The 12,014-nt window shown below is 35.5% G+C and overlaps 1 protein-coding gene across 1 annotated transcript; it reads left to right on the top strand.

The window, feature by feature from the left end:
* Nucleotides 1-5,521: 5,521 nt before the first annotated feature.
* LOC107634592 (uncharacterized) lies at nt 5,522-7,121 on the top strand. Its single transcript, XM_016338021.3, has one exon. It carries the CDS (start codon nt 5,831-5,833, stop codon nt 6,773-6,775), a length of 945 nt encoding a protein of 314 aa, XP_016193507.1. The 5' UTR covers nt 5,522-5,830; the 3' UTR covers nt 6,776-7,121.
* The last annotated feature ends 4,893 nt before the right edge of the window (nt 7,122-12,014 follow it).

Below are 12,014 nucleotides of genomic sequence, written 5' to 3'. Positions count from 1 at the left end.
GCTTATTGTCATGGTGGCTTATGTTTGTACTCATCCTTGAATCTCCAAGGATGCTTGCTCTTCAATTGGTTGTCAGAATTTCCAACCATTTCCACCAAGCTTGGGTGAGGTTCTTCCCAAGATATGAGCTCCCAAAATTGATCCTCATATATTCCCGGATCCCAAATCTTGTTTTTGCACCCATCTTCAAGTTGATCATCATAGCTCCAATTGGGTGTCATTACCTTAGAATTCTCAAAGAAGCTTCCAAACAACCTTCTAGACCCATGCCATTTGATTTTACACCAACCATTGCCATTCAACTTTGAGCATGCAACCATCATGAACTTGGAATGATGTTTCCAACCACTACACAACTCTCTCTTACTCTTAACTCCACAAAGAACTCTAAGTTGACCATCATTTTCAATCAAACAATATTCAAGCGAGAAAGTAAAGCTTATGGATAAGAATTTTACCCACTTGAATGTTGTGTTGGATGGTGACTCGGAAAGAGAGACCTCCCCACACTTAGATAATGCAAGGTCTACTTCCTTGTGCTCTTCTTTATGTATTTCCACCTCTTTGCGAGCTTCCTTGATTTCAACCTTTCCCCTTTTATCACATAGCTTGGTGTTGTCTTCAAGAACTTTGATTTCTTGCCTAATGGGAGGTGGTTCAATTTTGGATAGAAATTCATTGATGAATAAATCCATTTCTTGGTCAACCTCTTCATATTCTTCAATTTCGATATACACCATGCCAACATTTTCCTCTTGGTAGCTCTCTTTCTCATTGCTCACCAAGGGTATGGGAGGTTGTGCACACTCTTTTATACTTTCAACTCCATGTCCAATGGGAGAGGATTCCATTGTAGAGAGAAATTCATCCATGATTGAATCCATCTCTTGATAAGCCTCTTCCAAGTCTCCAACGATGATATGCCTTGGGGGTTGCGCACCTTCTTCAACTTCAATATCAAGCTCCTTGGAAGAGTGCTCCATGAGACTACATTCCCTTGGACTTTCAACATCTCCTAAATCTTCAACCACTTCTTCCTTTTCTTCAATGATTATAGGTTCCTCTAGTTGCTCCAATACAAAATTTGACTCCTCTTTCTCCACCGAATTTTCCAATTTCTCCTTCATACTTTGCTCTTCTTTTGACTTTTCACATGTGGTCACGGAAGTACCTTGAGTATTCAAGCATTGGTGGGCTAAAGTGTGCACCACCTTGGTCAAATTGGTCACAAACTCAAGTGTATCCCGCTTCATGGCTTCTTGTCCTTGAAGTAACAAAGTGAGAGGATCGTCTATTGGGGCTTGGGGTGAATAGGAAGGTTTATTATTTTGGAGAGAGGGTTCATGGTAGGAAGGTGGTTCTTCTTGGTAAAGGGATGGAGATGATGAGTATTGAGGTGGTTCTTGGGAGTAATCTTGATATGGTTGTGGTGATTCTAGAGGTTCTTGCTCATAATGGCCATAAAAATATGGTATGGATGATTGGTTATATGATGGATATGGATCATAGGGTGGTGCTTGGTGATGAGAGGCTTGTGAGAATGGTTGAGGTTCATGTTGAGGGTACGAGTCATAGGCATATGGTGGTGGTTGGTTGTCATAAAAGGAGCCACCATAGCCATTAAATTGGCATGCATTAGGATGGAAATTATACCTATAAGTGTCCGGAGGTTGTTGCCAATAGGAGTGATCAATTCCTTGAGGCTCTTCCCATCTTTGTTGGTTCCATCCATGGTACATGTTACCATTAAAGTCCACATTTCCTACAACACACTTAGAACCAAACTCAAAGCCAAAGTGAGAATTCATTATGGAAAAACAAAATAAAACTAACAAAATCTAGTAAACAAGCAAAAGACAAACTATTTACACTATTCACATATGTACAATAACCAATAACATAACACCATTGCAAGTCCCCGGCAACGGCGCCATTTTGACGAACGGATTTTTGACGGTTTAGAATTTCACAAATGAAGTCTCGTTGAAGTATAGTCTCCAAACCAACAATAATCCTTTCATGCAAAAATTTGTTTGTCACAAGTACAAACCCCTAAAATCTATAAACCGAAGTATTTAAACCTCGGGTCGTCTCTCAAAGGACTTGCAGGGTAGTGTTCTTGTTATTGGTTATGGACTTGTTTATTTTGAGGTTTTGGATGAGGAATGTGAATAGTAAATGGTAGGAAAACTTTATTCACAAAATGGTCTTGGCAAGGTTTGGTTGTCAAGGGTCTTCATCATTATCACTAGCCACAAGTATGGTAGTTGCAAGGATTAATCCCACTTAGTCATCCTTAAATCGATTAACAAAGGAAAGTCAAGTGAGTTATATCAATCCTAGTCCATAAGTCCTAGCTTTCCACTAATTGGATTAATGAAGGCTAGAGTTAATGGCTATCAACTATCAATCAATTGGACACTAGTGACTCAATAAATCCTAAGTTACCTTCTCAAGCCAAGAACATAAAATTCTAGTCTAAAATTCTTCCAAGCATTTAATCAAACACTTGGAAGGCACAAAAGAAAAGTATAGTCAATCACAACAAGAATGAATTCTAACTACAATTGAATGTAAAGAATTAACAACAACAATCAAGGAAATCACAATTATCATGAATTACCTCAAATTGCATTATTGAAAGAAAATAAAGAGAACAAGAGTATCATGATTACAAAACCTAGAAACAAGATAAGAGAAATTACAACAAGAGAATAGGGATAGAGAGAAGAACCAAAGTGTAGCAATCATCAATTGAAGGTAGAAGTAGAAGGAGACTTGAATTAAACCTAGAACTATGAGGTCCTAATCTAACCCTAATTCCTAATCCTAATTCTAGAGAGAAGGGAGAGCTTCTCTCTCTAACTCTAACTACAAAGCTAAACTAAACTAATTGGTAACTAACATATGTTTCCCTCTTCACTCCTTGGGTTAAATAGCATCAGAAATGAGTTGGATTGGGCCCACAAGGCTTTAGAATTCGTTGGCCACGTTTTGCTTTAAGTGAACTAGGTGGCAGTAACGGCGCGTGCGCGCCACCATACGTGTAGCAACTATGGCAAATATTATATCGTTTCGAAGCCCCGGATGTTAGCTTTCCAACCCAACTGGAACCGCATCAATTGGACCTCTGTAGCTCAAGTTATGGTCATTTAAGTGCAAAGAGGTCGGCTTGACAGCTTTCCGGTTCTTTCATTTCTTCATGAGTTCTCCACCTTTTCATGCTTCTTTCTTCATTCCCTTGATCCAATCTTTGCCTTCTAAATCTGAAATCACTTAGCAAACATATCAAGGCATCTAATGGAATCAAGGAGAATTAAATTTAGCTATTTTAAGACCTAAAAAGCATGTTTTCACTCTTAAGCACAATTAAAGGAGAATATACAAAACCATGCTATTTCATTGAATAAATGTGGGTAAAAGGTGATAAAATCCCCTAAATTCAATACAAGATAAACCGTCAAATTGGGGTTTGTCAATGTCCTCACTAAAAAGGTCCTCCCCTCCTGGGGGCGACTCTTCTCGATCGTCACGGGAGTTCCGACCTTTGAGGGAGGATTCTAACTTTAAGAGTTTTTTCTCTAACTCTTTTCGTCGATCCATCTCCTCTCTTAGGTGCTTTTCTATCTCCCTTTGTCGCTTCCGTTCCTGTTCCAGCTGTTCCAAGCGACTTTGGTGGACATGGACTAGCCCCATTAGTTCAGTTGCGTGGGGTGGTCCATCTTTTTCTGATTCACGTCCCTCCGAGAAATTTGTCTTCGGATTTTTAAATCCGGAGGTTCCTTCCCTATGTTAGTCGTTGGTTTCCTGGTGGAGGGTCAGGTCTGCGTCGTTGTTTCCGGTATCCAGATTCTCTTGTTCGGAATCCGACGCCACATGACCATCTTCAGGGGATACATCCGCCATTACTGGCTGATCTCTCGGGTCCCCGGCAACGGCGCCAATGTTACGTTGGGTAACCAGAGATTAGTGGGTTGGATTAGTTTGGCTGGCCCAATCGTCTGAATGAGGAAGTATCCAAGCGGATTGATGATCCAAGGCCCCCATCCGACTTCAGTATGAGAGAATGGGGGATGGTACTTGCAAGGACACTCCGATGCCAAAGTCAGCAAAAGGAGTAAAACAGGTCTAGAGAGTATTGGAACCTTGAGATACCTGAGGGGTGTCAGTGTATTTATAGTGGTGAACCAATAACCACCGTTGAAGTAGTTCCACCTTTTAAGGTGGATAACCGTCCCTTTATCTTAGGGAAGTTGAGATATGGCTCCTGAAAGTGGGTTGAGAGATTTTAGGGGCAATTACTCATTTGAATGAGTGTTTATCTGCCAGCTAATCTTCGTCCCCGACTTCTTTTAGAGCAAGTCGTGGTAAGAACCGACTTTGTAGGGAGGAGGTCGGTGTAGGGCAAGGCTCAATCCTTTGGATTGGGCCTTCCGTTTGGACCTGGGCCTTATTACATCTTGTAAATGAAATATTTATTTTAAAAAAATTTCATTTTTTTCTTTCCAATTGAATATCCTTTATTTTTCAAAAGTTAAATAACCACATATGATATGTAAGTAACTGCAACAACATAAAACTAGATCAGGTATTTCTTAATTTTTTCTTAAAAATGAATTGAATAATTTCTAAATTTAGCTATTACATTACAAATTCACACATCTACCCTCCAACACACAATGATATAAGTTTTTATATTCCATTGCATGAATTAAACTCATTCTAGATGTAGCTGCATGAAGGCCAACAAATCTATTACTTGTGCCAAGCTTTGTTTGTGTTTTTCCGTGCTTTAATACTGTGAAACTATCTTTATGCTTAAGAAAGTATTAGATCATTAATGTGTCTATTAATTTATTCTTTCTTATTCAATGTGGGTAATACATAGTAATAAATTTGTAATAAGATTTATTATATAAATATTAATATTTTAGGGCAGAAAAACTTGTACATTGATTTTTCTTCAATTTTTTTTATATAAACGAACACTTATTTGCAAATTTATGAACTTTTATTGGTTATCACTTGTCATGTTTGCTTAAAATTATTTTTTTCTTTATTGTAAACACTATTATATTTTAGATATGAAATTAGACGGGCGAATGGCATTTAACAATTGCTTTTTGCCATCTCGCACTTTACTACGAGGAATCAATTACTGTTATCTCTTCTCCTTTTACCGTATAATGTAAAGTTTATTGGTTTTTCCCATATAATGATTGTAAATTTGTAATTTATGGCAACACTACTCTACGATTGCAAATAATCCAACTCTAATGGTGTCTCTCCCTAGTAGGCTGCATTTAAAAGAAAAATTAAAATAAAAAAATAAAAGACAAAAATTAAATAAAAATATTTCTAAAAATATTAAATTTTAATTTCTATTTCAAAAAATTTCAATTTTTTATATCTTTATATTTTAAAATATTAAAAAACTAAAATTTTATATCTGAAAACTAAAATTTTAGTTTTAATAATCCTCCAATTCCGGTATGAGTCCCAAAAAAGGAATGAGAATTAGGTCGCATCCTAAACCTTGAAATTTTAATTTTTTGAGGCCTTGGAAGCGCACAACCAACTTTTATCACTTCATTTGCTCTCCCCACTTCCCACTCTGCTCCGCCTCAACCTTCAACCCTCTCGTCTTCTTCACCATCCATCTCTCTCTCTCTCATCCACAAATTAAGTACCTTTTCACACTTTCTTTCCCTTCACTGCTCCAATCAACCACAGAAAAGTTTTTCTTTTCTTTTTAAGAAAATAAAGACAAAAACAGAGAAACCTACTCCCCATTTCTGATTTGTATTATTCTCACTCTGTTCCACACCCAATGGCAGAGATTCAGCCGCCGGAGGCTCAGATTAATGGCGGCGCCGGAACCCTAATTTTGAATTCCTGCGAGCCTCTCGCCTCCAAGCGCCAGAGGAGGCCCAGTGTTCGATTGGGTGACATCGGCGGCGACCACCACTATGAATCCCACCACCGCCGCGCCAACACCACCAAGCAATGGAAGCTCCCCTCCTTCGACCACCACCGCAAGGACCACCCAACCGCCTCCGCCGCCTCCTCAGGTAAACCCTCTAAGACCCGACCTTTAACCAATTTGAGCACTTCCTCCGCTCCCGCCGGAGAGTTCGACGAAACCCTAGTGGGCGACGAGAGGGAAGGGAACCATAACAACAACATCGATGGTGTCGCAATTGGTAGCTGGAAAGTGAAGGAATCCAAGAAAAGGGGTTCCAAGAGGGTCAGATCGAATTGGATTCCAAGAATCGACGAAGGTGGCGGTGGCGCTGGCACTGGAGGTGAGGAGGAAGAGAAGTACAGTGGGGGCGACGAGGGGGATGACGGGTGTCGGGAATTTGATTTTGAAAATTCTGAAAGCCCTACGAAGGATCAGAGCCCTGTGAATTCAATGGAGAATTTTGGGGTTGATGGGAACAGGAGGTCCTTCAAGGGTCGGGATCACCATAATCATCAAGATGGAATTGAGTTATCTGGGCCCTCAGATACTAATGGAAGGGATTGGAGAGGGGCTAGTTTTGATAGGAACGGGAATGGTGGGAGGGCGAGGTTTGGTGAAGATGGTGTTAGGGTTTGGCTTAATGGGTTAGGATTGGGTCGTTATGCACCTGTGTTTGAAGTTCATGAGGTCGATGATGAGGTTCTTCCAATGTTGACACTTGAGGATCTCAAAGACATGGGGATTAGTGCTGTTGGCTCAAGAAGGAAAATGTACTGTGCAATTCAGAAGCTTGGAAAAGGATTCTCCTGAGATCAAACAATTTTTTTTTTTTGGGGGGGGGGGGGGTGTGGTTAGTGCTCAGTTTGAGAATTCTGATTCTCATTCATAGCAAAATTAGCTTTCTTTTTTTTTTTTCCTGTTTTTTTTTTTTTTAGGCATGGAACCATTTAGGTCCCTCACATGTTTTTATTTGAGAAACATCCTTTTTGTTTTTTTTAGTCCAAGTACATATATGATATAACACTGCTACGAATTTTGTTGCTGTAAAATTCATTGATGACTCGGGAAGAGTGATATTACGAGCAAAAAGAAACATTCGTTTCATGCATAATAATACTGAAGGTTTCCTCTCTAAAGAAAAGGGAGATTTCGTTTACTCTGTTTAGTTTTGACTTTTGTGTGGGTATCATAAGGTGTGTTTGTTTTCTTTTGAAGAGCTTTTCATTCCACAAACACTGAAATACTAGGAATATTGAATACTATGATGATGATTGCAAGTTAGCTATATTAAGCATTATGTTAGTACTCTACTGACTACTATATTTTTATAATTTGGAGTCTAACTGTTCAATGATGTGAAGTATTAAATTGGTATTGATGGAAGTCGCTGAACTGGTGGTTGTTTACTGCTGATTATTATTTATTGGTGCTGCCAGTGCCTCCAGAGCTTTTATGACAGCATATTGCAATTCTTCATTTCCATTGAATAGCGCTACAATATTGGGGATAGTGGTTGGTAATGTTTGTTAGGTAGAAAGAGATAAAGCTTATGATAATGTAACTAAATGAATTCTGTCTTACACAAATACAAGTGATGGTGGTACCAACTGAAAAGGCATATTTTGGTATTGCTTAGTGGATCAAGTTTCCAAGTTTGTTGATGTCCCATGAATCTGAGTGCTTCTTGGATTACCACATTGCAGAGTTTGATGATTACCACTGTGCTTAATTAGTGGGTGCTGCCTCTCAAATTCATTCATATATTTTTATTTATTGATGTGTTCGATGGTGGTGGCTATATATGTTGAATGAAGGCATGCAGCCACTATAATGAAGCCACGTTATATATGTGCGCTTTGCTTCAATCATAGTGTAGCGCAGACCATTAGCAATTCAATGTTCAGGCTGTCAATTCTTCGAAAAATGGATCAAAATGGCATTCCGAACTCCTGAGTGTCATGATTACAGAAAACAGAATCACAGATTTGTATCCAACCTCGGCTGCAGTGTAGCGACATATGATTAGTTAGATTTTGAACAAAGAGGGTCTCCCATGGCACCACATTTAACCTTTACCTGTATATACGTAACTACCCATCATTACCTCTTTAACCTTACTATTATAGTAGTGTGTGTGGGGCCAATATGTTCCTTTTTTTTTAATGTTATTATTTAATATCGTCACTGTGATTCTTCTTATGAGCTTGTTATAATCCATAAAATCAAGTATAATTGACAATCATCAATTATTGACACAAAATAATATATTTGGTAGTGCAAGAATAACTAGTTGGTAGAACAAAATAAATCCCAGTACGATGTTAGACTTAACGGATGTTTAAGAAATTCAAATCATGTCTAATCTATCTTTATGTGAGCACCTATATCGCAACATAAAAAGGACGTGAAGTGAAAGAATACAATATTTTTTTTGCAGGATTGTAAAGCATATTATATCCAACAATTCAAAAATCAATGTTGTGCAGCTCTTGGCATGAAAAATTAAAGTTGCTATCTTAAGTTTATGAACTAGTCATCCAATGAACAGCCAAGAGGTTGATATCAACTTTAATGCCAGAAAATAAATATTTCGAAAAAAGGTTGCTTAGTAGATCATCCATATTCTCATCATGATGATCAGTGTGGTTGTAAGAGAGATTTTACTATATGCTGAGCACTATAACACGTGCAATTGACAATATTAGCATGATTTGATTAATATGATTTGTATTGCAAGAACATGGACTACTACTCAATAGTAATTAAAAATGGAGAAGGTCTAGTAAGACAAAAAGTCAAGCAAGTAGCTAAAGGGACTCGCCTCGCCTTCCCAAATAAACCAAACAAAATGGATGGAATAATAGTAGCCAGGCGAGTCATCCTTGGCTACCAAACCTGAGTCTTTGCCTGTACAAGACCTTTCCACTCATGTTCTGAATTCTCATCATGCCTACACCCATTATTTATAACCTGTTTTACATGTCACTTATTTACAGATATTTCATGAAATATTCCTTGTTAGTACCAATTATATGTTACTTGGCCTCATCCATAACATCACGTTTCATTATCTCATATTACCACAAACTATTATCCCATCAATAATGATCCAAGGTAAGAAGATACAGAGCTTACAGAATTTGCCCCGAGAACCTATGGAGCGGGAGGGACCAGCTATTTATTTATTTATTTTTTTTTTCAATTCATCGTCATATCAATAATGTTGAAAATGGCACACTCAACTGCATGCTGATGAATTGAATTGAATCAGGTATTCTTGTTTTGTCAACACATTTTACTTTTTTGCGCTGCTTTTCTGATGTTGAAAAGTTGTCACTCTTTAAAGTGTACTAATGCAATTAAACAGGACCCACGAATTATGAACAAACAACAACAACAACAACGTTATCCATCTAACCTTTTTTGTTTATGAGACAATGCTAACAGGTTTAAGAAACTGGCATGTTAGTTCATTGTAACTTAAAAGATAAAGTGCCTTATAATCCGAGTGTCCTGTTCAGTTTAGTTTGAAATCTTTCTTGAATCAAAGTTTAGCTTCCTCAGAGAGAGTTGTGTGAGAAAGTGCTCTCACCTTTTTTGATCTGGTACACACATTTTCTTATAAGTCATTGATTTCAAGTTGTTCCTTTAAGAACATCATTTTGAGTTCATCAAGATTCTCGAATTCAAAGTTAACTTGGTAAATAAAATTAGGAGGGAAAAATCAATTTATTCGAGTTGACCTCCAAAACAGTGGTCACCGGAACAAAATTTCAACTGTGTGATTGCAAGTATATAGTTCTAGTTCCCAACTTTATTCATTATTCCAAGCTTCCTCGTTAAGACCGTATGTATATATACTTTTTGGAAAAGTATATGCACTTGAACAGTCAAGAATTAAATAACTCAATTATTTATAATTATCTTATTTAATTTTATTCATTTATAATTTAAAATATTTGTTATTAATGGGTTTTAACGCCAAAATCAGATTTTAAGGGATACGTTCCTTCATTTTGGACGGAAACCACGGGATACCTTCCTAGTCTTCACTCACTCTCCCTATTGTCAACTCTTGGTGAATCCTTTGCTCTCATCCAAACAGCAAGCACCAACCTTCTTCATCCAAAGCATTCTCACGACACTCCCTTGTCGGTTACCCTCGGTCATTAACATCCTTAGCAGTGCTGCGATTGATCGTGTTACAAGTGCTTCTGGAAAACGGTGTAATAATTCACTCTTCTTCTGTTTTGTTTTTTTTTCATGTAAGTGAACTGTATTTGATTAGTCTTGTGTGGATATTTTTTTGTATTGTTTTTGTAATGGTACTGTTGTTATTTGAGTGTTTAATGATGAGGTTTTCTTGTAATTCTTATTAGGATTTGGAGGATTTTTTTATTAGTTTTGGATGTTTTTTTTCCTATGTTTTGTATGTTGTTTTTTTTATAATTTGGATGATTCTTTTTTATTAGTTTTTGATGTTTCTTTTTCAAGAATGTTTTTGGTGAAAAAAAAATTTTTTGGATCTTGGTGGACTAAATAGAAATATTCTTAATGTGTGGCTCAGATTAATTTTATATATAAATTTTCTATAATTCTACATGTGATCCAATACTTACTCTAATTGCAAATGAGTATATTATGATCCGGTTAGACCAATGATATCATGAGTCATGACTGGTTTTTTTTTTCTTTAAAAATGTTGATGTTTGGTTTAATGGGTTGAGCGAATGTTGGGTCATAAAAACTTTAATAATCCAAAAATAGCTTATTTGTATTTGGATTTGTTGCATATAAATTTATATTTAGCCTTTATTTTTATTTTATAACAAAAGATATATTATTAATATTTTGTATATTTAGTTAACAAAACATATATATTTGTCATTCAAAGTTGTGTAGTTAGTAAAAACATGTATATGAATTTGATGTCAAACAGAATAAACACAATATATTTTTTTATCAAAATATCTTATAATTATAAATGAAATAAAATATAACATTATTGATGAAATGAAGAAGATATTTTCTTTGTTTTTACAAAAATAATAAAAAAATTGGATTTTTTATTTAAATAAATTAAATATATTCAATAATTACTGAAATAAATAATTATAAAAATTATTACAAAAATACGTCAGCCTCTCATATCTAATTTATACGGTAAACGGGACAATTTTACACGTATCACATTTACAGTGTAAACGAGATATATGTATTTGTAAATATAAACATATATTTTTTGAAAATAATAAAAAATATTAATAATTTAAATTGGACCAAACTCTTAAAAATAGAACATTTCAAATAATAGAAAAGATGGACAATTTTATATAATAGAGAAGATGGATGTTTTAAAAATAAAACATTATTAACACGATTAAAATATGATTATTAAAATATCATTATTAACAATTAGTACTTAAAAGGTTTGTAGGAAGCATGAAGTTGGTGCATGCTCAATTAGTACTTTCTCTATTTTATTTATCTCTCTAACACACAATTGGCTTCTTCTGTTTTATTTATCTCCCTAATACACAATTAAAATGGTTATCTCCCATTCTTTCTCTATTTTATTTATCCATATACTTCACGCTTTCTATCTTTCGATTTTTAGAAGTGGGCACATATTGAACTTGAACACGTACGAGATTTTTATTTTTTAAATTTAAATCAATCAAATTCGATCTATAATTTGATTTAAAATTTTTTATATACTTTTTTTTATTATTAATTGATCAAACATATCCATTTTAATCTCTTCTACCAATTTTTTTAATTTATTTAAAATAAAAAATCCCAAAAAAATTAGTCAAACAAAAAACCAATGAAAATTGTAGAGCATTCAGAGTTTTCGACTATGACTGAAAACTCTCCAAATCATCATCCAGCATTGCATCAACACCAAAAGAATAATAATAATAATAATAATAATTAATTATAATATTTAAAAAAAATTATTATTATTATTATTATTATTATTATTATTATTATGAAAAATATGAAATTTTTTATGTGTCCAAGTTGCTAATAGGCACCTGCGGTGCAA

The sequence above is a fragment of the Arachis ipaensis genome, chromosome B3 (assembly GCF_059453495.1).
Source record: "Arachis ipaensis isolate K30076 ecotype BB chromosome B3, ASM5945349v1, whole genome shotgun sequence".
Taxonomy (NCBI): domain Eukaryota; kingdom Viridiplantae; phylum Streptophyta; class Magnoliopsida; order Fabales; family Fabaceae; genus Arachis; species Arachis ipaensis.
The sequence above is the reverse complement of the archived record's forward strand: the minus strand, read 5'-3'. Positions and strand labels throughout refer to the sequence as shown.

Coding starts and splice junctions, on each gene's coding strand:
- LOC107634592 (XM_016338021.3), top strand. CDS start 5,831: ATGGCAGAGATTCAGCCGCCGGAGGCTCAGATTAATGGCGGCGCCGGA.